Here is a 25,823-nt window from a genome sequence, read left to right on the forward strand (position 1 = left end):
CGTCAATGACACTAAAAAATGCACTACTCGAGCTGGGGCGGAATGGACCTTGATAAAAATGATTTTGAGCTTCGCTGGTATTAAACGGAGGGTAAGTACATTTTATCCTGGTTTTTCAGTAATGCTTGCTCAAAAGTTGAACTCGACAAGCGGAGCCAAAGTTGAGAGTAATTAAGATTTTTATCGGTTGACAGCTTTGAACTTGCTGAACAACTTGATTGTGGGCGACTTCTGACAATGAGTTGATCACATTCATTCTTGACCACTTAAGACGCCGGAAATAGTGAAAACACAACTCTGGTTGTTCCGAAAGCCACCTTGTCATTTTTCCGTTCTCTGTGCCACGCTTCTTTATTGATTGTGGAGCACCTTTGCCAATCGCATCAGATTCGTGCAAGATGGAAACCAAAACATTAATTTTTTCTTGGAATACATTTCTTATCTTGTGTGCCATTTGCAACACAACTTTGCAGCAGGAAAGTTTTCTGATCACCTGTCCAACGAGCTGTTCGTGCAGCTCTTGTGAAACATCGTCGTTATCAGACCTTATAGATGTGCAGTGCAGAAATATCCGTCTTGAAGACTTGAAAGATTTTGAATTCGCCAACAAGATTTGCTCACTGTAAGTTCACGACATAAATTTACCAATTTGTTATTATTTTTTTTAACATCTGGGCAATTTAAGGCTGGATTGGTTTAATTCGTCTATCTGTTTGCCAGTTCACATGAACTTGTTACAATTTTACGGAAAGACGATCACTAAATCCGAACAATGTATGAATTCAGTTTGACTCAGTTGCATAGAAAAGAGCTTCTCATTTTCACTTTTCATTAATTTCATTTTCTTTAACTAATCCTTTGGTGGGTATTTTTTTGTTGATATCAAGAATTTAACTTCGATGCAATTTCTAAAAACCCTGTTTCGAAATTTCGTCACCTTATCATACAATCTTACTCTATAAACACGTATTTTTATTGCCTCTCCCCCCCGCGAAAAAAGGGAAAATTCGTTTATCGCCCAAACTGCGAGAGTCAGCTGTCAAAGTTGAAAACAAAATTCCCACCAGAACCGTGTTACAAAGAAATAAAATCGGAGAAAATTACTTGCAAAAAGGAAAAGCTGCTGGCTTATCGTTTTAATTTTACAAATTGAGTCACCAAAATGGCTAAATCTTCCGTAACGTTCGCGGCACATGTCAAAACGGTTACCTTCGCAAATTTGTTACCAGTGTTTTCATTCTACGGAAAATGCTTCGAGGCTAAATGAAGGATTTCTTTAGGCTCTTACAACAAATAAACTCTAAGTTCTGCAATATGAGGAAAACAGCTTTAATCCTCTTAATTAAGCGATCATAATTTTGTATGGCAACGCTCCAGTTTTATTTCAATTTTAGCAGAAACAATTCTGTTCTGCGATAAATTTGTCCTTTAATTAAAAATCTTACACCTGCTTTGCATTCTTCTTCGTTAATCATCCTATACATTGCCGAGTCCTTCGAAGAAATTGTGTTATCAATAAAACTTGACTCTGATGATGACTTCCGCACAGGTGTGTCGAAACGTCAGGCACCACCACCGACAACAGTCCTTCTCAGGACTACACTCACCCGGACGATCACACTACACCTTCACAAACTTAATTACAAACCTCGAAGTTGGAACCCACTATTTTACAAATCAAATTCTGTTCCGGAATTTGGAGAAATATAAAAAAAAAAAAATACGTATGTGTTGGTCTTTTCATACAGGATGGTCTATCACCTGATTATGATTTGAAATGAGGTAAAGATTGTCCTAAAACATACCTTTAAGTTCTGTACGCTTGCTCGGCGGGATTTTAGCGGCCATTTTGAGAATTAAGGATTGAGCGGGGTCTTGAACCAACAAAGTATTTATAAGAGATCTGGGACGGGCGGAAAAATATCGGAAAATCCGATCACACGTCAGTATTTCGGGATCGTCTTCGGGTGTTTCCGAAGGTCACTCACCTACAATAAGCTCATCGAAGAGGAATGACTTAGTCGAAGATAACACAATTTAAACTTTTGTTTTCATCTTTTTCAGGAATTTATCATGGAATGATATCAGACAAATTTCACCAGTGGCTTTCAATAATATGTCAACTGTTGAAAATCTGTGAGTATACCAGGTCTCTTTATTGACAAATAATTATTGAAAAAAATGGAGGCATTTTTTTTGTCTGAATTCTTAAGTAGTCAGGTGGAAAAATAGCAGTTCAAATAATGTTAAATCAGACTGCGAGTAATACAGATGTGAGAGAAAAAAAAATTTCTTTGGACAAATGTAATTCTTAGGTTGCGTTCACACTTGGTGCCTGAGCATTAGTGCCAAGGCACCGGCACAATATAGTGCTGTGTTCAGACACTGGGTACCCTAGATATCAGTGACATATTCAAGCACGGTGCCCAAATTCTGGCATGAGTACCTGGCATGAGTACCTGTGCTCGAGCACCAAGTGTGAACGCAACCTTGGACTACCCACTGGATATACATATGGTAATGAAGTATAACCTGGAGTTTCAAAGTCTGGCGCCAGTCTCGCAAAGCTTTTTAATCCGTCTCTACTTCAACAGTTCTCTTTCAAGCAATTTGATTGAAGCAATCCCAGCAAATACTTTCAAGGGATTGAAATCACTCAAGAAGTTGTAAGTATGAAAAGACAGCTAACGATCTAAACAAACACACGCACACGCATGCGCATTCATTCATTTTTTCACACATGCGCCCGCCCTTCCGTAGGTTGATTGGTTGGTTCCTATTCGTCTTTCCATAGTCTCATTAGTTAATCATTCGCCTGTTCATTCGGTTATACGAACGGTTCTTTCGTTCGTTTGCTCGTTCACTCGTTCACTCGTTGGTTCTTAGATTCAGTCTATCCTCCAATCAAGTGCTAAGGGACCGGTAATCATTAATTGCGAGGGGGAAAGTGTCGGAGTAATTTGGTTGTGTCAATAAAATTCAACTGTTCCCGCCTAAGGCTCTGTGGTTTTTTAATGATTTCTTACTCACTGGCAGTCAATTTTCTATGGTCTCTCCCCCCCTTAATCATCAGTTAGTGATGACTGATCCCTCTCGGTTCTCCCTGAAAGCCACATGATTCCCCGGAAAACCTTCCCCCCATCAGGACTTTGTAAGTCATACTGGATGGTTGGTTCTTGTAAGAAGCGGGAATACATGATATACCAGGCTTTGGCAATTATTTGACTATTATTTCACCAGGTTATTAGACAACAATAAAATAGAATTCATCACAGAGGACGCATTCGACGGACTCACACAACTGCAATATCTGTAAGTTTCTACCAATTGTTGCACATAAACTTTCAACCCACCTCATTGTTACTTAAATATTTTCGATATATCAAACAGTGAGGGTCTTTCCTGCGAGTTCCCTTTACAATAAGGCTTAATCATATCGCACCTGTGTTAATACCCGACGTCTCATTTATGAGTGGACAGAGTCTGGCAGTGTGTTTGTAAGATTGGTCATTTTTAGAGAACGGTCATTTTATAAGTTATCGCCTGAGAGGCGGGAAGGGGGAGGAAGATTTTGGCTGTGTTACATTAAAATTTACCCAATCCCCCAATAAGTCTCTCTAATATTGTTATGATTCTCCCTCACTGGCAGTTAGTTAGCAGTCAATTTTCTCTAGCCCTCTCTTTATACTCTGTTGGCGACGACTGATCCCCCATCCGTTCCCCCCCAAAAAAACCATTTTATCCCCCAGAAACCTTCCGAAACCTCTCCCCACCCCAGTGATAACTCATGAATGGTCCTTATGAGATCCTCCTGAGGTCCTTGAAAATGAAACGATCTAAAGCAACCGAAGGAATTACCTAAGAAATATTTGTACAGAGAGTACGATCTCTTAGCTTAACCCGCTTTCATTCCTGTTGGGTGACCATGATGTAATTTCTCCTTACGATATCAAAAATTTGACACCAAGTCTTTAGAGCTAAATTCGCTACAGATGTATAATAGAGAGTGTAGAGAATTCATATCTAGATCCAGGGGATTAAAGGATCAACGTCCTCTTGTATTGGATGTCAACCCTTTAATCGCAAGATTTCATTAGTAATTCTCCTTTCTGTCTGTCATACAATTCTTATGTCGTTTGTTCGGAGAATCTGGTATTAGATCAACTAATAATCCTCTAATCGTTCTCATAGCTTGTCTGCTTGTATTGGAGGCATTACAAGGAGAAACTGTTGTAAGGAGAACTTCTGTCTTGGTCACTTATGGGAGTTTAACGGTTAAGTCTCATGTGCCGTAGACCTAGGTAAGAACGGTCCAATTCAATCGATCAAATTCAATTCATGAGATTTTTCATCGTTCATCATTCAGGACGTTGGCTTACAATAACCTCAAAAAGTGGCATGGTACTCTCTTCAACATTCTTCCAAAGCTTGAGTTTCTCGACGTCACAGGAAACAAGCACTTCAACATCATGGAAAACAAGTTGCTACTGACTGACTCCTCCCTTAAGACAATCGTTGGTGCTACAACATCGAAAGACTGTAAATGGTGCAATTTGACCAGAACTGATGTCCCGCGAAAATTGCTGACAAAAACCAAGGGTTGTGAATTCATACCTCAGTATAACATGCCAAAAATTGATCACTTCCAGAAGAAATACGTATACTTTAACGGAACTTGCAAAGATAAATCTTGCCCGTTAAATCTCGTGCCTATGAGGATAGTTCGCAAAAGTTATAAAAATTTTTGTTACGACAAGGCTCGGTCTCTCAGGCCGATAGAATATTTTCTAGGCGTGGTTGCTATGGTGTTCAATTTGCTTGTCATAGCAACAATACTCAGTAGCAGTTCTTTGATCAAGAAGACGTCGATGTTTCTTACAGCGCATTTGGCGTTCGGTGATTTGTTCTTGGGTTTGTTCTCATTAACGATAGCCGCTGGTCACGGGATAAACACCGACTCTGGTATTCGCCAATGGAGACAGCACCAATGTCCTTACTTCCGGTCTTTGATGATAATAGGGCAAACAATAGAAGCCTTAACTTCGGTCTTGATGACTGTGGAGCGTTATCTAGCTATAGTGCACTGCATGCGACCTAATTTACGAATCACTCCTAAAGTAGCTGGCTTCCTGTGCGTTCTCATTTGGCTTTTCTGCGCGTCATCTTGCTTCGTTATTGAATATTTTGATCATGTCTCGACTCGAGACAACTATATGTGCGTTTTAGTGCAAAATTTTCGAACAACGAAACGCTTTATGGGCACCCAGGTACTCATGTTATTATTTGTGGCCCTGTATCTTGCAGTTGTCGGTTTATACCTTCACATATTCATCTCCGCGCGAAAGTCGGCTCGCGGTGCCGGAATTCAGCGCGAAACATCTCTTGCTAGACGAATCAGCATTATCGTGTTTTCTAACATGATATTCTATGCAGTGCCTAATCTCTGTATAGTGATATTCACCGCAGCAAATATCAGACTGGTATCTGACCGGGCGGTCAATTTCATATTGCGTTTATGGTTGCCTCCAATGTGTATGATAGCCAACGCGTGTCTTAATCCGTTTTTATTTGCTTTCAGAAACGAAGTATTCTTAAAACATCTAAAACAAAGAGTAGCGAACATCATTTCACGACTATACCTGAAAAAAAAGCTTCCCTTCCCAAAACATCTCGGCAAAAGAGGAGTGTATGTTGTTAATTGCGATCAATCTTCTTCACAAGTAACTCTAAATGAGTCCTACGAGCTACACCCAAAGTAAATGGCGTGTATGACTGCTATTCAACTTGTTACCTGTCACGTGTTACGCAACACGTAAATTAGATTTCCCATTGTGCATTTCACTAGCAATTATATTAAGCCAAGAGTCATAATTGGGACAGAGAGAGAATCTGAGGTGGCCGGGATATGTCAATTTCACTGAGGTTATTTTTAGAGTTACAATTAAACGGAAGTCTTATTCCTGGGACGTCTGCAGATCTTAATTGAAGCGCGCCAGCCCTTCAAGATTTCTCCCATGGCATAATAATAACTGGTGAATATGAATGGTTTTAAAACAGAAATTTTTTGCTGTACTGTCACTGGATGAGCAGCTCCTCATCCTTCTTGATTTTCCAACATCGCCTGTTCTTGAAAGTTTTTGAAAGAGCTTAAATCTCCTAATACGTCAATGAAATCAAATTTCCAACATCCACCGCCGGGCATTTGAGCTTTTGAAGACTGTTTCGTTAAAATTCCCATCCCCAAGGGCCAAAATTGTCTTCAAACGCCCCACCCAAGTGTCAGATTTGATCGTCAAATTTTTTTGTATTAGGCAAGATCAGCAGCCGTGACTGTCTTGTGGGCCTCTTCTCCTGAGCCATCTGCTCGCGATAGTGAACTTTTTACCTTTAAACACTTCCATATTACAAGATAAAACACGTTTATTCCGCTGGAGAGACTTGAAAATCCCGGTTCAAATTCCACACCCCACCTAGGTAAGGTTTAAATCTCCCACCCCAGGAAATGGACGATAGTCAAGTCTCCTCGGGTTGCCCCGTGGGGGGAGGAGAGATGTTGAGACTTCGAACTGAACGACGCATTATTATGAAAGGGAGAACGCCCACAACAGGATCGTGATATAAAGGAGTGACCCGGTCAGTGCCGATTTTTCTTGGTTTTGCATTTGATCGGCTTGGAGGGTGACAGGAATTGTTCCAACAAATCGCAGATGTGCTCACAAGCTTAATAGATTGCGGTAAGAGGTCTTACAAGCGGCTGATTGGAAATATTTCTTAGTTTTTGCTTCCCCTAGGTTCTCGCGTTTGGTATTGTCTTAGGGCCCCTTTTCGGGCACAGCTGCACATGGAAGTTATTCAAAATCCCTGTATATTTGATTACTCCCGACATCTGACTGGTTGAGAGAATGAGGAGACTTTATCTAGACCATCACCAGGTGAAGTAAAGCAAAATGAATCAAAACCCGGATGACTTCTTTTTTTCACACTTCTCTCCTCGCGCGTGACTCGCATTTCGAGCTTGCCTCCGTTCGAGCGAAAAACGGAAAAAAAAAAAATACACCTGTCATGCAGGCAACAAGAAATAACTGTTTTAGTGCAGTAAACCTGAAAAACAGTACTAGGCACTAATATACTAAAAATTTAGAATTATTCTTGCACTATAGTGTGGAAATTATATATATATATATATATATAGAGTTTAAAAGAATTGCGAGGATGGACAACTTCTGACGTAAAAATATAAAAAATTTTAATAAAAAACGTTTCTGTCAGAGACCTTCTTCAGTTATTTAACTTCAGTCATATTTGAGACTGATCAGCATTGTTTGTGGTACGTCATGACATGTTTACTGTTGACACGAATTTTAAATTTGAATATTGCTTATGTAATTAGTATGCTCCTGAGGAAGACCGAGACGGTCGAAACGTCGAGCTAATAAACCAACAAAGCTACATTGGAGTTGGCCTCTTGACCATCACATTTCTGCTTATATATGTATATATATTAATTGTAAGTTGAAAAGGTTTAAAATCGATTACATTACAGTTCTGTTTCGTTATGTTATCTCTTCGAATGTTAAAAAAGTAATGTATACATGTACATGTTAAAAACATTTCAATTTAAAAAGCTAACCGGTCTAAACCACTGCACTACAAGACGACGACTTGTGTCACAGTTATTGGATTGTCTTCATAAGCAAGAAACAATTGGATATTCGATACACTTAAGTTCACACAGCAACCGGGTGGACAAACAGAGTGTCGAAACGTTGGGTCGATGAATCGTGATTTCGGTTACATTCAATAAATCTTCAAACCAAAGTAGCATCAAACCATTTATAGTTGGATATTCGTCTCTAACCGCCCGCATATCGGTATACTGACACATGCAGGGAAATTAATAACAAGTTGAACCTCAAAATAAATGCAGAGTACAAATTGTCTAAATTGAAATTTGGCATAAATAAGGATAACACTGGTCGATTCATTTGAATCTACCGGTCTAATAGTTAGAGTCTATTTGTGGTTACGAAATATCGAACTACGGACGTTACCATGTTTCAACAAGTAAATCTACTACATTTGCTTCAAACTAGAAAAGTTTCCCATTGTGAATTAATTACGAAAAGAGCCCTAGTTTGCACCCTACTTGAGGTTTTGATTGGTTCACAATCAAAATGCGTCAGGCTCTATGTCAAACACAATTTTGTTAGTTGAAGACACCTGTCAAATTTAACATGCAAATTTCAATCACCCAAAGTAAAAATACTGAGGCACGCACCAGATCAGACCATGCACATACTGAAATTCACATTACCTAGCCCAAAATAAAAGTTAACTCTAAAAATATCCATGAAGTATCAATGGCAGCATTTCTTGTTTCGGGAATAAAACAACCTCGACAATAGAATTAATGAAATATTGACTGACTGATATTTACATGACGCCGAAGAGCGTCATGAAAGAAAACAGCCATATGTTGGCTTCTCTGTCGCTGGATGAGCTTTCTCTCCTTCTGAAGTATCTGACAACGACATATCTTTGAATTCTTCTGAGAGGTTTTTGACTGCTTTGGACGGGGAGGAGTGAATAAGGAAACCTACAACAGGGTCGTGATCAAACATGTCTGTCGCTTCGGCTGCCTCAGTGCCCTTCTTGTTCGTTGCTTCTTGAACCTTTTCAGGATCCTCTTCGGTTAGATCACTGTTTAAATTGTTCTTATCTTCAAACGAAATGGGTCCTGACCAACTCACTTTTAAGACTTTCTTTGAGAACCAAATGAAGTTGTCCTTATGAGGTATAAACCTAGATGACTTTTCCTGTTTCTCTTGTAATCGGGGGCTCATCTCGTAAGATGCGACAGTCACATCACTGGGAAGTTCGAATTCCAGTGTATCAAAATTGAAATCCCCACCAATAATATAAGAACTTATGTTATTCTTCTCCAATACTTTATCAAGAAACGCAAGGAGAATTTTGCAAGCACTGTGTCTCACTTCTTTCGTTTTCTTGTAAGTTCCGTGGTATGAAACTGCAAGTATGTCAGCTTCCGGATTCCGTTTAGGCCTTAGTCTAACCATCGAAATTCTGGAGAGCAGCCCGTTCTCAGAAGAGTTTTTCTCTTCCTGTCGAAAACCACAGCAGTTTTTGAATAATCAACTCAAGTTGATTATTCAAGCCATTTACTGCGATCAACTTAAGTTGTATAGCTGCATCTCGGTACTTTAATGTTCAATTGCAGTAAAATTTTTTTAATAGATATAAGTGTTGATGGTCTTTCTGGCAGAACTGGTTCTCATGATAGTTGGCAATCGAGTTTGTACTCTAATTTCAATTCCTTTCGTACGATCATAGTCAATCGAGAGGATTAACTATGATACGATCAAACTTGACACCAACCTTGCATAGATAAGCAGAAATTTTTAATTGCTTTTTCATTTCTATTTCCGAAGCTGCTCCATCCTAATTAAGATAAGTATTTTTAGTTTCGAAGCTGTGAGTGTAATCTTCGTTCTCTTAGTTAAAGCTTCCAAACAGCTGAATATTTAAATAGGATTCCTCTTAATTCAGAGACCATTTTCCGCTCTTTTGTGCTCTTATTCAAATATTTTAAATTTGTGTAACAATAGGACCACGCACTGTGTGACTGTCTGTGTTGGATGATAACGCGTGAATCATATTGGACAAAGATGATCGGCCATATGACTATAAACACGTGGTAATTTAATATTCTGTCGACTCAGTGATCTGTTTCAAGAACTTCAAAGGAGATTTTGTTCTTATTCAATCGAACAAGACTAGTGCGTGTTGACTTAGGCGAATTATAGATCGGTCGGCCTGCAACCCACCCAGCAAACAAAGCCATAGCTTGTCAATGGCTTACTTCCTTTCAGAGTAACAAAAGATTGAATAATCGTTTTGAGCTAAGCTATCTTGAAGCCATAATATGTAATTTTCTCGTTCTAAAAAAGGCTGGAAGAATTGCGATGATTCGCTTTTTGTTGCCATCATGTGTTAGTTGAGTTGTCCCGATGATTCTTAAGAGGCAAGGAAAACGCACACACCCTGCGCAGTTAAGGGCTAACAAATTTACAAGCCTCGCTGAGATAACTATAAAATTAACAGCCTGAAAGCAAGCATTGTTACAAATAGCTTATAGCCAACATCGCTAACTCAAATATTCAATTTTCCTTTTCTAGCATCTTTCATGAGTGAGCTGGTGAAAAGAATCGGGAGAGGACACGACAAGAATGTTAAAGATTGGAAGGATTCAGCGATCTGCCCGCCTTACCGACTCTATCTCTGATTTCGCTGTTGCCGCTTTTTACTGTCATACCATCATACAAGGACTGTTCAGATTGCGAACTTTCAGCGGCTAAGTCACTTTTTTTTTACCTTTCGTTACAGCATTCTCGGCCGCTATTTCATATCGTGTCCTTCAAAAGCTTAGAAATTCAACCCTGCTTTAACACAGGACAAAACTTGACACCCTATCAAACTGAAATTTATGAAATAATAAACCTTTATCTGTTCTTAGAACTAAAATATCAAAGGGATTCATAATTCGTTATTTCTTAATTTTGAGGCGTCCCGTGGAAACCAAAATGGCAATATAGCAAACGATCGCCACAATCGAAGACAATTTGCACTCTATCTCTTGCAATCAGGCGAAAATTTTTAAATCGAATTCGATCATAGCCAGTGGTGCAGGTGCGTTGACGGTGACCGAATGCTTAGTATTGTTTATTGTAGCGAAATAACAGACCGCCATCTTGGGTTCTCTTACCAGAGTAACACTGAGGATACGAAACAATTTCTCTCCAGGGGGTGTTGGGGAAGGTGACGATCCTCTCAGCTCGACAAACTTGTGCCTTTTGTTTTTAATCATGATAATGATAACTAAAAAAGACACTTCAACAACTGGAGAATTCTACCTTACGTAGATGATTTCTGCGGGGATAGAACATAAACCAAATCTAAAAAATTTCAACAACAGCGATAGACTAAAGTCATCATGTAGTATTTTTGCACGCTTCTCTTGAACTCGCACTTGAAAGCTGCAAATTCACTAAGAATAAGTAAAACTACAACTGCTCAAAGAAAAAGAAAAATTCAGCCGCGGATCGACCCCTACATGTATTATTCCGTGACTGAGGGCCTCATGATTTCAAGCTCCAAATGAATTCTAGCGTTCTAAAGGACGCAGACATACTTTCAGTACCCTTATAATAAAAGTTACCTGTCAAGCTTCTTGTATTCTGAACAGAAAAATAGGTCGCTATTTTGACAAGTCTGCCGTCAGATTCAAAAGCTTTCACTGCTCACCGACAGCTGATTCCAAATCCGACAATAAGCAATGACGAAGCGATATCACTTTGTTTGAAATTCAACAAATGAGAGTCATGCAAGATTAATTCTGCATATGTTACAATAGAATAAGTCCCACGCAATTCTGCTACGGGTAAACAGAATCGTATGACCATCTCTCTCAGGGGCGGAGATCTCTTAGATGGTTAGATGTTACAGAAAAGGTTTTATTTAATGATTTAGTTTTAGCATATAAAGGTGTAAATGGTTTAGCTCCAGACTATTTACGTAAATATTTTGTTAAGCGTTCAGCAGTTCACAATAGGTTCAAGTGCGACAGTGCAAATCTATTCTTATTTGGACTGTTTATAGACCACCAAGCACCACATCAGCCTTCAGCGATAGTTTGTCAAGAAGTCTCCTGAATATGTTACTGCTTAGCTGTGACATTATCATTCTGGGTGACTTAAATTGTAACATTCTCGATGATACAGCGGATAGTCGAACTTTGAAAGACTTTGTTGCTAATTTCAACCTGACACAACTAGTGAAGGAACCGACTAGAATTACAGAAACAAAACGCTCGCTAATTGACGTCATTATGATTGCTGATCCTAACTTAGCGGAGTCTTGCTCAGTCATTATGTCCTCAATAAGTGATCACAACTTAGTTGAAGTTACATTAAGGATAAATCGCCCTAAAGCCAAAGCCAAATACGTCACTACAAGAAGCTATTCCGGGTACGCACCCGATAGCTTTTGCGAAGATCTCTCTCTTGTTCCTTGGCACATGGTATACTTCTTTAATGACATTGATTCCCAAGTGGAAACATTCAATTCTCTCTTCATGGTTAATATTCCTAGGGAATAACTTAATTAGCCCCAGGACTCCACGCCATTACCGGCTTGTCATTGACTGACGCTTCAGTGTAATATGATCATTTTGTTTCGCTCGTTCGGTCGTTCGAGTTGTTTTGTTCATTTTGTATCGATCCTGTTTGTACCTTTTTCTTCATGGCTTCTGCCGCCGGTAAACGCCAAGTGAAGGCACCTTCTTTACCGACGGGTTTTGTTTACGACCTACCTTCATTAAATCGGCCGCCGCACAGCGCTTCAAGCGCCAGAACTTCCCTTCAAGTCGATCTCTCTCCACCACGTGTCTCGCCGACCTCCATGCCGGAAAATTCCCAGGATTTGGAGCTCCTCAAGCTTCAAATAGAGAAGCAGCGTCTAGAAATCCAAGTCTTGGAACTGGAAGCTCAAGCAAAGGCGCGATCGCTCTCGTCTCCTAGCAGTGGTAAACCGGCAGCGATTCCTTCGCTCGACACTGCGTTCCGGACACAATGCCGGTAAGTCTCAAGGTCAACTTGACCACAACACACGTATCACTCATCCGCAAGAATGGCCTCATTTGCATGTCCCATTCGGTCTTGCCAGGAAAAAGTTCCAAGACCTGACTACTTCTGAATTCGTTTACGGTTATTTAGACATTGTTAACTCCGAACTACCGGAGAAACAAGCCGTCATGACCCGACATTTGATGTCTTTAATGCGACTCGCTTCGAAGTATAATTGGCCCGCTGTTCTTTCTTTTCATGCCGCCGTATTGGATCGCATTGAGGCCGGCCTTGCCAACTGGGGCGACGACTTCAGCGAGATAAAACGATTTAACATCACCGAATCTCAGCGACTTCCCACCACAACACCGTCCCCACGTATCGCCACGCCCCCCGGTCCCAACAACCGCTCACGCTCCTATTGCCGCGAATGGAATCGCACTGGCGTTTGTAATAACACCAGCCACCAGCTGGGAACGGAGCATATCTGCGCTTATTGCAAACTCTCAGATCATACCATCGCATCTTGTCCTACTCGACCACCGCCTTCTTCAAACCGTTCCACGCCCCCTACGTCAGCGTGACTAGTCCACTCTCCGAATCCTCCTGACCTCACTCCATTATCCCCGGACTATCCGCTTCCTCCGTTAACTTCGTCGGAAGTGTCGTCCGTTTCTGCTCTGCCGTCCGGTCAGCTTTCGCTCTCCAGTGCCTGTTCCTACGCCGCCGTTGTTCGCCACATCCTCTGTTCCAAGTCGTCAAACCCCAACGCCTTCGGCCCTCGTGTTCCCGTTCCTTCGAAATTGAACATTCCTTCGTGGAAATCCGCTCTTGACAAGTACCACAATTCTGTAGTGGCCGATTTTCTCGCGTTCGGTTGGCCCATCAACTACCGCTCCAGTTTCCTTCCCACACCTTCCAAGTCTAACCACTCCTCCGCAGTCCGTTTCCCCGATGCCATTGACTCCTTCATCGCAGCTGAAATTTCCCATGGGGCTACCGCTGGACCATTTCACCGCAATCCTTTCCCAACCCTCCTCCGAACCTCACCGCTCAAAACTGTCCCTAAAGATGACTGTAAACGTCGAGTCGTTTTGGATTTGAGCTTCCCCCCCGGTGTCTCCGTTAACGATGGCATTCCAAAAGACTCTTTTCTGGACGAACCTTTTCATCTCTCTCTTCCCCGCTCTGCCGACTTCGCCGACCTCATCATCGCCAAGGGCCCAGGATGCTTCCTGTTTAAAAAGGATTTGAAGCGCGCATATCGTCAAATTCCCGTTGATCCTAAGGACTACATTTTTCTCGGTTACCAATGGAACGAATTGCTATATTTTGATATGGTTCTTCCCTTCGGCTTGCGTTTAGCAACCCTCGCATGCCAACGTACTACCAGTGCGATTGCTCACATTTTCTATTCCGCTTATCAACACCAGTGTGTGAATTACATCGATGACTTTGGTGGCGTCGAGGCCTCTCACGCTGACGCTCTTGTCGCCTTCCAGGATCTGGAAAACCTTTTCAACAGCTTGGGCCTAGAATCTTTCCCGGAAAAGGATTGTCCTCCTTCAACTCGGATGGTTTTCCTTGGCCTCATTTACGACACTGTTAATATGACTCTGGAAGTTCCTGTAGACAAGTTGTCACGCACCTCCGAGCTTATTCGTCATTGGCTTAGTTCCCCACGAGCCACAAAATCTGATTTACAGTCACTCATTGGCAAACTTTCCTACATCTGCGCCTGTATCAGCCCCGGAAAAATCTTCATGCAGCGAATGCTTTACGAACTCCGTCGGCTCCCCCACAAATCTTCCCACTTCACGCCCAGTTCCGCTCTCCTTGCCGATCTGCGCTGGTGGAACGAGTTTCTTCCTGTTTACAATGGCGTCTCTCTACTACGTTCCTTTCCGTGGATCGATACGACTGTTCGTTTCTGCACCGACGCCTGCATCTCTGGCATTGGCGGCTTTTTCGACGGCCGTTTTTTCCACTCCTCTTATCCACCTTTCATCGACACAGCTTTGCTGCCTATCGCTTCTCTCGAAATGTTGGCAGTCATCGTCAGTCTCAAACTATGGTCCGAAGAACTGCGCGGCCAGCGGCTTTTGGTCTAGACCGACAATCGAAACACCGAACTTGCAATTAACATCGGACGCTCATGCGTCCCTTTTGTTCAATCGTGTTTGCGTGAACTTTGGTTTTACGCTTCCCGTTTTGATTTCGAGCTTCGAGCCCTTCATATCCCGGGTCACCAGAACACCATCGCTGATTGTCTGAGTCGCTGGGACAGCGATCCCAAATTTCATCGCACTTTTTATGAGGCAGCTCGCCTTCATTACAACACCTTAACAGAATATGTCTGCTCTTTTGATCTGTTTCGTTTTGACTGCCAGTGGTAATCACCTCCTCTTTCTTTCGCATTTCAGGTTACCACCTATGCGATTTTCAACATCATGTTCGTCAAATTCAAGACTTTGCCCTCTCAGCAGCCACCAAGCGGAACTATCACTCCGTCTGGAACACCTACCTTAAGGTCTGTGATCTCTACAATCTTCAACCCTTCCCCGCTTCCCCATCTACAATCGCCGCCTTCATCACTCTAGTCAGCTTCTCTGTCAAATCCAACCACACCATCAACAATTATCTCAGCGCCCTGCGGCGTCTTCACGTTTTCTTCCACTTGGACGCTTCAGCCTTCGACGATATTCATGTCAAACTGACACAGAAAGGTCTAGGGAAGTCCATGATTCACATTCCCCACCGCAAAGCACCTCTCACACCGTCGATTTTGTTACAATTCCACGCCCATCTTAATCTGTGCAATTCTGCCCATTTAGCCTTGTGGTCCGCCCTTCTGGTTGGTTTCTTCACCTTTTTTCGCACCGCCAATCTCGTTCCTCAGACGTTCGACAGTTTCTCTCCACAACACGCATTATCTAGAGGCAGCGTCAACTTCAACGCTTCGGGCGCCTTTCTCACAGTCACCAGAACCAAAACTCGTCAAGCAGGTGATACGGCCCTTGTTGTTCCCGTTCCGCACATTCCCGGATCGCCTCTCTGCCCCACAACCGCCCTACAACTATTACTCAGGATGGTCGCCGCCCCCTACGCATGTCCTCTCTTCACTTTCTCTTCCACTTCAAACCAACTCACCTGTATTACGGCGAAGTCTCTTAACGATGGTATTAAGTATTTAGTATCCCTTATCTCTTTGGATCCACTGGAATTCTCTGGACACAGCCTTCGTCGAGGCGGCGTTACATTCGCCTTTAAGTGCGGTATCCCAGCCGAGCTCATTAAGCTTCAAGGAGACTGGCGATCTGACGCTTACATGTTGTATTTATCATTGCCCTTAGTAGACAGACTCGTTCTCACGCAGATCCTAGCTGGGCACGTTCAAACCTTGTCATTGTAGTTTATTCTTATTGTTCATTTTGTTACCTGTCTTCCTTGCCATTCCCCTCTCGCGCCCTGGTTTTTTTTTTTTTTTTTTTTTTCCTTCCTTGTGAATCTGTTTGGGCCTCCTTCTTTCTGTTTGGGGTCTCCTCGGGCCCCGGAGGCCTCTCGTTTTTCATTAAAGATGCCCAAACAGATTCTCTGTCTCGTTTGTTTGTGTGTTGCGAGAGGGGTGTGGCAGGGGATAATTGTTAATATTCCTAGGGAATAACTTAATTAGCCCCAGGACTCCACGCCATTACCGGCTTGTCATTGACTGACGCTTCAGTGTAATATGATCATTTTGTTTCGCTCGTTCGGTCGTTCGAGTTGTTTTGTTCACCCTCCCCCCCTCCCTTGGGGTCTCCTCGGGCCCCGGAGGCCTCTCGTTTTTCATTAAAGATGCCCAAGCAGATTCTCTGTCTCGTTTGTTTGTTTGTTGCGAGAGGGGTGTGGCAGGGGATAATTGACGTGTTAGATCAGCACGCGCCCATCAAACGTGTAAAGATCAAGTCCCGCTCTAACCGTTTGTAACACCAGAAATTAAGTAGCTTATGAAGACCAGGGACCTTTGGCATAAGAAAGCCATTCAGACAAATGATAAACTATGCTGGAACGGATATCGTTTCTTCCGACAAGAAGTGAAACGCGAACTGAGGCTTGCTGAAAAAATCTATGTAAGAAACGAAATAGCTAACAGCATAGGTAATACAAATGCCACTTGGAAGGTCTTAAATCGATGTATGTCTCGTGATACTGGTAAACGTCCAGGCACATTTGAGGACCATGAGACTTTGGCAAGCAAATTTAATAAGTATTTTACTTCAGTGGGAGAACTTACTGCAAAAAAAGCAAACCTGATGACAAGAGAACACGGTTTGGATGAGGATAAAGATTGTGGTCTTTGGGAAGAAGGTATTGGCACTGGCCTGCACGCTGAAACAGAAGAATTTGAGTTTCAAGAGGTAAAAGAAATTGATGTTAAATCTGTCATTAAGAGTTTAGCTACCAACAAATCACCAGGATATGATAAAATCTCTGCGAGAGTCCTGAAAGACAGTTGTGAAAGCATTGCACCTGTGATTTCCAGTCGGGTGGATAACTCGTTTAATGTGGCTGCGTTTCCTAAAGTATGGAAAATTGCTGAGGTTATACCTGTACCCAAAGAAGAGAACCCAGAAGTACCAGCCAACAACAGGCCGATTTCATTGAAGTAAGTCAGAGACTGGCACACAAGCAGTTTGTGGAATTTTTGACAAAATATGATAAACTGTCGAATTATCAAAGTGGCAACAGGAAAATGTATTCGACAGAAACTGCCCTCGTAAATGTTACAGATAACATTTTGAAAGCAATTGATGGAAAAGCAGCGTCATTATTAGTACTGCTTGATATGTCAAAAGCTTTTGACATCCTTAATCATAAGTTGTTATTGAGAAAACTACGGAAACTGGGTCTCAACACTTCTGCAGCTTCTTGGTTTAGTAGCTATCTATCCAGTAGATATCAGAGAGTACGATATGAAGATTCAGTCTCAGAATTGTTACCTTTAACAAACGGAGTACCTCAGGGGTCAATCTTGGGTCCTGTGCTTTTTACTGTCTACATTAATGATTTAATCAGTGCTATTACCCACAGTCAAGCCGCTGCGTATATATGTTGATGATTGTCAATTGCATTTTAAATTTCCCATATCAGACTCATCAAGTACTATAGTCGCCGTAAATCATGATCTTAGGAACATCAGTAGATGGTGTGCAGAGAATTCTTTACTCATAAATCCCGAGAAGACAAAATTGGTGGTTGTTGGCTCAGCACAACTTCTTAAGAGGCTACCTCATATCTCCTTAACTCTGCTGGGCAAGACTATCTCACCAGTTTCGTTTGCTAAGGATCTCGGGGTATATGTTGATCAATATCTTAACTATGATGTGCATATTACTAAAACAGCCTCTAGTTGCATGAACCAGTTAGTACAGATAAGAAGATTTGAGCACCTTTTAGATAAGAAAACACTTTTATTAATTATAAATAGCTTTGTTTTTAGTAAATTATTTTATTGTTCCTCAGTGTGGGGGAACACATCTAAGCGAAATCTACACAAACTACAGTTGGTAAAAAATTTTGCTGCCAGAGTTGTATTAGGTTTAAGGAAATTTGACCATCTCTCTCAGGGGCGGAGATCTCTTAGATGGTTAGATGTTACAGAAAAAATTTTATTTAATGATTTAGTTTTAGCATAATACGGTGTAAACGGTTTAGCTCCAGACTATTTACGTAAATATTTTGTTAAGCGTTCAGCAGTTCATAATAGGAACACAAGGGGACGTAATGATTTTGTGATCCCCCGATGTAGATTGTCGACGGGACAAAGGGCATATTATTTTCGCGGCCCACGGGAATGGAATGGTCTACCTGACAACATTAGGAATACTAAAGATATTGATATTTTTAAGCGGAAACTTTTTAACAGTATGTTCTATATGTAGTAAATTTGGATATACTTTGAATGATTTTAAATACATTTGATTTTAATTAAATTACAGCAAATAAGTTAGTTAACATTGTGACCGAAAAGCCCTGTTGAAGGGAGACTCAATAAAGTATGTATGTATGTATGCCTGCGGTCGCTGTACCCAAATTGCATTTAAATTAGTTTTCAAATGTCGCGAATCATTCTGAACTTTCAGAAGAATATTCCGTATGCAAATCTTACAAAAAAATTAATTTAATGATACTTTCCCTTACCATCGACATACAGCAAGAAGAAGAAGAATCAAAAGAAAAATAAATCTGGGAATCGTCTATTTAACAAATAGAGAAGCCTTGACTCTGCTCTGTTCTGTAGGAAAGCATGAAGGAGCGGCTAGAGCACGAAAGAAATGTAGAGCACTTCTTGAGTGCTCTAGCCGCTTTCTAAGTGATTTACTACAGAACAGAGCACAGCCAAGGTTTCTCTATTAGTTTTATAATAAGGACTCCCTTAAATTCCCCACTCATTACTTGCAGTTTTCAAATAAACTTTATTTTCAAAGCGAACGACAGTGTCGTCAGCATACTCTATACACTGACAGAGCACGCTTACAATGAGCCAATCAGAATCCTTGTTAGAATGGACAACCTAATTTGATTGGATGAACAAGACCAAAGCTGTCAAAATGTCAAACCATCAAAAGATATCACAAAGAATCGCAAATCTTACTTAATAATTCGAATGCATAAAAGTGTACTTTTTGCATTCAAAAACCAGTACCTTTAGTAACACGAAATATTCTTAAAACATCTAAAAAAAAAGAGTAGCGAACATCATTTCAGGACTGTACCTGACAAAAAAGCTCCCTTTCCAAAACGTCTCGGGAAAAGAGGAGTGTATGTTGTTAATTGCGATCAATCTTCTTCACAAGTAACTCTAAATGAGTCCTATGAGCTACACCCAAAGTAAATGGCGTATGTGACTGTTATTCGACTTGTTAACTGTCACATCATTTACGGAACATGATTTCCTATTGTGCATTTCAGATAACCCATCGTGCATTTCAGTAGCACTTATATTGACCATGTACTTCAATGATCGGCCATGTTGATGATCAATAAAAGAGTTTAGTATATCAGTGAGCTTAGGGCGAACTTTTTACAAACTTATTGTGTCTCTCAGGAAATAATGTAGTTAAGTATTAGGACTTCTAATCAGTTAGAATCTAAATCTCATTACAAAGTAAATAGCAGGAAAATGATGAAACGAACTGAATCACTTCCCACAAACCCATAAACCGTCTTCTGTTTTGAAACGTCCGTGTTTGCGGAGCTCTTTGTATATTCGCAGCCCTGTTTACTAACTGATAGTCTCGCAAAGGCTGACACATAAATAAAGGGTCGCTCAGAACAAGGCGAAATGCCACTGGAAGAAAAGGGGAACTTAAAACAAACCTTCTAGACCAGTGCCGATATTTCTTGGTTTTGCATTTCATTGGTTTGGTGGGAGCCCCTAATTGCCCTTACCAATCGTAGATGTAGGTGATGCTACAGCGTTGAAATACTTGATAATTTTCGATATCTGACTGATTGAATGGGGACTCGCTAAAGCAGTTTTCCATTGACTGTTGAAAAACCAAAACCAAAGTTGTCATAACGCGCGCACGGATAATCATAACAAAGTGATTCTGGTGTTGTCAACTGAGTCGATAATGTAAATTAGCCACCGTGAAGAGTTTCAAAGCTGACGTTTGGGCGTTAGCCCTTCTTAAGGACGAATGACGAAGGGCTAACGCTCAAAACGTCGGCTTTGAAACTCTCTACGGTAGCCAATTTACTTTATCAACTCAGTTAATGAAACCAAAATTACCTGGTTACTCCCGCCGACGCAGCACAACAGTTTCTTTAGAAAATTATCCCCGTTATTCACAACAAAGGTTTGGATCTTCATTAGCCAATGAGCAGTCAAAGTATAAAAAGGTCAAGAACCAAAATGCGGGAAAACATCCAAATCACGATTGGTTTTCGTTTTGCGTCTGATTGGTTTAGAGTATGGCGGGAGTTTTGTGGACCAATCACAGACCGAATTAATGCAAAGCCAAAGTAAAGCTAGATTACTTTCGACACTCAGTTAATAATTGCTCTATCTAGACCAATCACCAATCAATCAAGTAAGACTAAACCAATCCAAACCCGGATTACTTTTGACACTTGTTCAAGATTTCTCCCATGGCATAATAATAACTGGTGAATTTGAAGAGTTTTAAAACAGAAATTTTTTGCTATACTGACAATGGATGAGCAGCTTCTTGTCGTTCTCGATTGTCCGACATCGACTTGTTGTTGAAAGTTTTTGAAAATGTTTTAATCTCTTAATGCGTCAATAAAATCAAATGTCCAACATCCACTGCCGGGCATTTGAGCTTTTGAGAACAGTTGTGTTCAAATTCCCATTCCCCGTGGCCAAAATTATCTTCAAACGCCCCACCTAAGTGTCGGATTTGATCGTCAAATTTTTTTGCACAAGGTAAGATCAGCAACCATTACTGTCTTGAGGACCTTTTCTTCTGAGCCATCTGCTCGGGATAGCGAACTTTTTACTTTAAAACACCTCCATATTAAAAGATAAAACACGGTTATTCCGCTGGAGGGACTTGAAAGTCCCGGTTCAAATTCTACATCCCACCTGGGTAAGGTTTAAATTTCCCACCCTAGGAAATGGACGATAATCAAGTCTCCTTGGGTTGCCCCATAGGAGGGAGAGATGTTGAGGTATGCACCGCTACTTCACAGGTCTTTTTCTTAGTGACCATAGCAGACTTGTAGTTGCGAAATCTAACCCTAAAGTCATTTGTTGTGGAACCAATGTATTGTAGGCGACATTTCTTGCACGAAGCCAAATAAATTATGTTCTTAGAATCACAGGAAAGTTTCGATCGTATCTTGTAACCGTTACAAGATACGATCGAAACTTTCCTGTGATTCTAAGAACATAATTTATTTTTGCCTGTTTGAAAACTTAGAAAGGAATTAGATTCAACCAAGAAGTTGCGACAAAGTACATTTTAACAAAACACCATATTATTTAAGCGATTTCTCATTCCAATGCATTGATCAAGTGCAGGCAACAGTAAACAATTCAGGTAACATCCAGAAACTTCTAATTACCAAAGAAGCATATTGGAGCGCACAGCTGTTCTCTCTGGCACCCTTCAGCTTGAATAAGCGCCAGGAATTTCACTCCCAAAAAAAGAATAAACTATAATTAATGCGGAGAATTTTTTCAAATTGGGCGGGCATCAAAGGTCCCAGTCTCAGCGTTAATTGGGAATTTTAGTACAATTCTCGCCTTTCAAGTCAACGCTGGTTCCTTTACATTTTCAGTGGATTCAACAATTTTTCTATTTCTTTTTATAGTGATAATTTTTCGCGTAGTAATTACTGTATTTGTTTATATGTGTCATCACGCCCTATATAAATCTATTTAAGGAATTTTTAAGTCACTGTATTACAACTGATGAAGGTCTCGGACCGAAACGTTTTATATTAAACTTTTTAGAGTTTTTATTGAGTATATGTCTTCCTTCGCTCGAAGTTGTCCCTCCTCGTGTGCCACATTACTTCTCCTACCATTTATCGAGGTTTGGACTGTGAATCCTTTTGGATCCTTCTGGCGCGGCGTCACTGTTGGCTCGAGGCCTTTTAACTTATTATATATATATATTTATTAAAAACTAGATCATTGGATAATGCAATTCAAGAATTTTTATTGGCTTAGCCATTATGGTATATCAGCCAATATACCATAATCTACAAATATGGCAAGCGTACGTGTCAGCTTAAAATTAAAAGGGAGCTAAAGATTTAATAAAATTTAATAATTTAATTTAACGTTTTTAATAAAACAATTATTCCACTCGAGCTTGTCTTTTTCCTCCCACAATATATACTTCGCTCTACTTCTATGTATTGAGCACTGTTCTACGAAAATCAAGTCACACTTTATTAAGTATAATATATATATATATATATATATATATATAGAAGTATATATATAAAGTAATATATATATAAATAGAATAAATGTTTGAAAAGAAAATTTGCCCTTAGCTGGATTTGAACCCACGTCCCCCTGTTACTAGTCAGGTGTGATGACCACTACACTATCAGGACAACCATGCTGGCACCACCGCAATCGAAGATGTGATTTACGTGATCGGAGACGTGGTCTCCCGGGAAACTTAATTTTCGAGGTGACAGGGTAGAGGAAGCCTATAACCCCATATGAAACCCAACTAAGGATCTATTAAAGATACACGACCGAAGTCAACTAAGCGGATGACAAAGGAGGATCCAATAACGGATACAGGCTAATTTCAATTAAACAAATTCTGTATACAAGGGAAACCCTGACCCTGTCCACCCCAAATAATCATACTTAAATAGAATAAATGTTTGAGAAGAAAATTTGCCCTGAGCGAGATATATATAGATACATATAGATATATAATCTTTGGTTATATAGATATATAACTCTTTACTCAGCTCTGAAATTATACTAAATATATATATAGAGGGATTAATATACTATATATGTGTTAAAAGCGTTTCGGATTTAAAAAGCCAATTAGTCTAAGCCACTACACTACAAGACGACGACTGGTATTACAGGTATTTTGGTTGTCTTTAGAGTAAAGCGATAAACAATTGGATTCTCGATAGACTTAAGTTCACACATCAACCAGTTGAACAATCAGTGTGTCGAAACGTTGGGTCGATGAATTGTAATTTCGGTTACATTCATTATATCTTTAAACCAGTGTAGCATCAAATCATGTCTAATTGGATATTCGTCTCTAACGCCGCATATCGGTATACTGACACATGTTAGAAAATTAATAACAAGTTGAACTTTAAAATAGATGCAGATTACAAAATGTCTAAATTGGAATTTTACGTAAGTAGGGATAATACTGGTCTCGATTCATTTGAATCTACTGGTCTAATACTGATTTAGGGTCTGTTTGTGGTTACGAAATATCGAACTACAGACGTTACAAAGTTTGAACAACCAAATCTACATTTGCTCCTAACTCGAAAAGTTGCTAAATGTGAATTAATTAAGAAAAATGCCATTGTTTTGTACCCTACTGGCGATTTTGATTGGTTCACAATCAGAATGCGTCAGGCACTATGCCAAACACAATTTTGTTAGTTGAATGCACATGTCAAATTTACTAATAAATTTCAATCACCCAAAGTGAAAATACTGAGGCACGCAGCAAGTTAGACATATACTGCAATTCACACTACTTAACCCAAAATAAAAGTTAACGCTTAAAATATCCATGAGGTATCAATAGCATTATTTCTTGTTTCGGGACTAAAGCGACCTCGACCATAGAATTAATGAAATATTGACAAAGACTGTTATTTACATGACGCCGAATAGCGTCATAAAGGAAAACAGCTATATGTTAGCTTCTCTGTCGCTGGATGAGCTTTCTCTCCTTCTGAACTACCTGACAACGACATATCTTTGAATTCTTCTGAGAGGTTTTTTACTGCTTTGGACGGGGAAGAGAGAACAAGGACACCTACAATAGGGTCGTGATCCAACATGTCTGTCGCTTCGGCTGCCTCGGTGCCCTCTTTGTTCATTGCTTCGTTAACCTTTTTATGATCCTCTTTGGTTAGATCAGTGTTAGAATTGTCCTCGTCTTCAAACGAAATAGGTCTTGTCCAACTCACCTCCAAGACTCTACGTGGGAACCACATGAAGTTGTCCTTATGAGGTATAAACTTGGATGATTCTTCCTGTTTCTCCTGTGATCGAGGGGTCATCTCGTAAGATGGGACAGTCACATCTTTAGGGGGCTCGAAATCCCGTGTATCAAAATTGAAATCCCCACCAACAATATAAGAACTTATTGCTTTCTGCTTCAATACTGCATCAAGAAATGAAAGCAGGATTTGGCAAACGTTGTGTTTTTGCTCTATCTTGTAAGGCGCGTGATATGAAACTGCAAGTATGTCAGCTTCCGCATTCTGTTTAGGCGTTAGTCTAACCATTGATATTCTGGAGAGCAGCCCGTTCGCAGAAGAGTCTTTTCCTTCCACTCTCTCCATCAATCTGGTTATTTCTGTGTCTGTCGTCTTTAGTCCATCGCTTGAGCCATCGAAGTGTTGGCTGTTCCATATTACTGCAGCCTCCTTTTCGTTCACAACGAAATCGTAGCCCTCCGGAATAACTTCTGCTTCAAATTTTCCTGGTATTTCTTGGCAGAAGATTATATCGGGCGGGAAACCGGAATTTAGAATAATAGACAGTAAATCCCTCCGTTTCTCTGCAGTTCCCTTTCCCTTGGTGGGACCGTTCATGTTTATTGTCATGACGAAGGATGATGGATTCTGCGATGCTTTCAGACGTCCTTCTGGAATCGATTTCTTTAAGTCATTTGCGATCTGTTCCCTATTATCACCTGCTAAAATCCGATTTATAGCTTCACTTGAAAGTCCGACAAATATCGTTGGATCTTCCATTACTGGTAATGTTTTAGAGTAGCTTTCGATTTAAATGCGTGGCTTCTTGCCAAGAATGAGTCAGTCTTGAGCCAGCGGCACCTGTTACCGTATTAAAGATTAATTTGAATTTTGGAGAAACAGGAAAGGGCCAGAAAAGCAAACACAATGCGCAGTAAACTTTGATAAATCGTCCTTTTCCAAAAGACAAGCTCCAGTCAATGAAGACCATAAAATAACTTTGTTACGGGAAAATTTAGTGATTTTCCCGTGTGGTTGTCTTAGCATATTTATTCGTTGTTTTCGGTTTCTAGCCGTTCTTAATTTATGCAAGTTTCTTTCATTGTGATATTTTGAAAATATATAACCACAGCAGTTTTTGAACAATTAACTTAAGTTGTACAGCTGCATCTCGGTACTTTATTGTGCAATTCTAGTGAAATTTTTAGGTAAATATAAGTGTTGATGGTCTTTCCGTGGTAAAATTGGTTCTCGTGATGTTTGGCAATTGAGTTTGTACTCGTAATTTCAATTCCTTTCATACGATCAAACTTGACACCAACCTTGCATAGATAAGCAACAATTTTTAATGTCATTTCTATTTCTGAAGCTGCTCTATCCTTATTAAGATAAGTATTGTTAGTTTCGAAGTTGTGAGTTTAATCTACGTTCTCCGGCAGTTAGTGCTTCCAAACAGCTGAACACTTAAATAAGATTCGTTTCAATTCAAAGAGACCTTTTTTCGATCTTTTGTGT

At 40.4% G+C, this 25,823-nt stretch overlaps 4 protein-coding genes and 1 pseudogene across 4 annotated transcripts; 3 read left to right on the top strand and 2 right to left on the bottom strand.

Moving 5' to 3' along the window:
* The first annotated feature begins 107 nt into the window (after positions 1 to 107).
* LOC111334151 (follicle-stimulating hormone receptor-like) lies at positions 108 to 6,486 on the top strand. Its single transcript, XM_088737773.1, has 5 exons — positions 108 to 622; positions 2,065 to 2,136; positions 2,595 to 2,666; positions 3,241 to 3,312; positions 4,367 to 6,486. The coding sequence occupies exons 1-5, from the start codon at positions 399 to 401 to the stop codon at positions 5,757 to 5,759; spliced, it is 1,833 nt and encodes a 610-aa protein (XP_088593899.1). The 5' UTR covers positions 108 to 398; the 3' UTR covers positions 5,760 to 6,486.
* A 577-nt stretch (positions 6,487 to 7,063) lies between these two features.
* On the bottom strand, positions 7,064 to 11,340 carry LOC148719859 (uncharacterized). Its single transcript, XM_088737778.1, has one exon. The coding sequence runs from the start codon at positions 9,075 to 9,077 to the stop codon at positions 8,454 to 8,456; it is 624 nt and encodes a 207-aa protein (XP_088593904.1). The 5' UTR covers positions 9,078 to 11,340; the 3' UTR covers positions 7,064 to 8,453.
* Positions 11,341 to 12,059: 719 nt separating this feature from the next.
* LOC148719860 (uncharacterized) lies at positions 12,060 to 15,037 on the top strand (annotated as a pseudogene).
* Positions 15,038 to 15,045: 8 nt separating this feature from the next.
* LOC148719861 (uncharacterized) lies at positions 15,046 to 16,817 on the top strand. The gene has a single exon (XM_088737777.1). The coding sequence runs from the start codon at positions 15,382 to 15,384 to the stop codon at positions 16,051 to 16,053; it is 672 nt and encodes a 223-aa protein (XP_088593903.1). The 5' UTR covers positions 15,046 to 15,381; the 3' UTR covers positions 16,054 to 16,817.
* Positions 16,818 to 23,850: 7,033 nt separating this feature from the next.
* On the bottom strand, positions 23,851 to 25,163 carry LOC111334137 (uncharacterized). The gene has a single exon (XM_022939826.2). It carries the CDS (start codon positions 25,086 to 25,088, stop codon positions 24,000 to 24,002), a length of 1,089 nt encoding a protein of 362 aa, XP_022795561.1. The 5' UTR covers positions 25,089 to 25,163; the 3' UTR covers positions 23,851 to 23,999.
* Between the last annotated feature and the right edge of the window lie 660 nt (positions 25,164 to 25,823).

The sequence above is a fragment of the Stylophora pistillata genome, chromosome 11 (assembly GCF_964205215.1).
Source record: "Stylophora pistillata chromosome 11, jaStyPist1.2, whole genome shotgun sequence".
NCBI lineage: Eukaryota > Metazoa > Cnidaria > Anthozoa > Scleractinia > Pocilloporidae > Stylophora > Stylophora pistillata.

Coding starts and splice junctions, on each gene's coding strand:
- LOC111334151 (XM_088737773.1), top strand. CDS start 399: ATGGAAACCAAAACATTAATTTTTTCTTGGAATACATTTCTTATCTTG. Junction 623..2,064: donor GCCAACAAGATTTGCTCACT/GTAAGTTCACGA, acceptor CATCTTTTTCAG/GAATTTATCATGGAATGATA. Junction 2,137..2,594: donor ATGTCAACTGTTGAAAATCT/GTGAGTATACCA, acceptor CTACTTCAACAG/TTCTCTTTCAAGCAATTTGA.
- LOC148719859 (XM_088737778.1), bottom strand. CDS start 9,077: ATGGTTAGACTAAGGCCTAAACGGAATCCGGAAGCTGACATACTTGCA.
- LOC148719861 (XM_088737777.1), top strand. CDS start 15,382: ATGATTCACATTCCCCACCGCAAAGCACCTCTCACACCGTCGATTTTG.
- LOC111334137 (XM_022939826.2), bottom strand. CDS start 25,088: ATGGAAGATCCAACGATATTTGTCGGACTTTCAAGTGAAGCTATAAAT.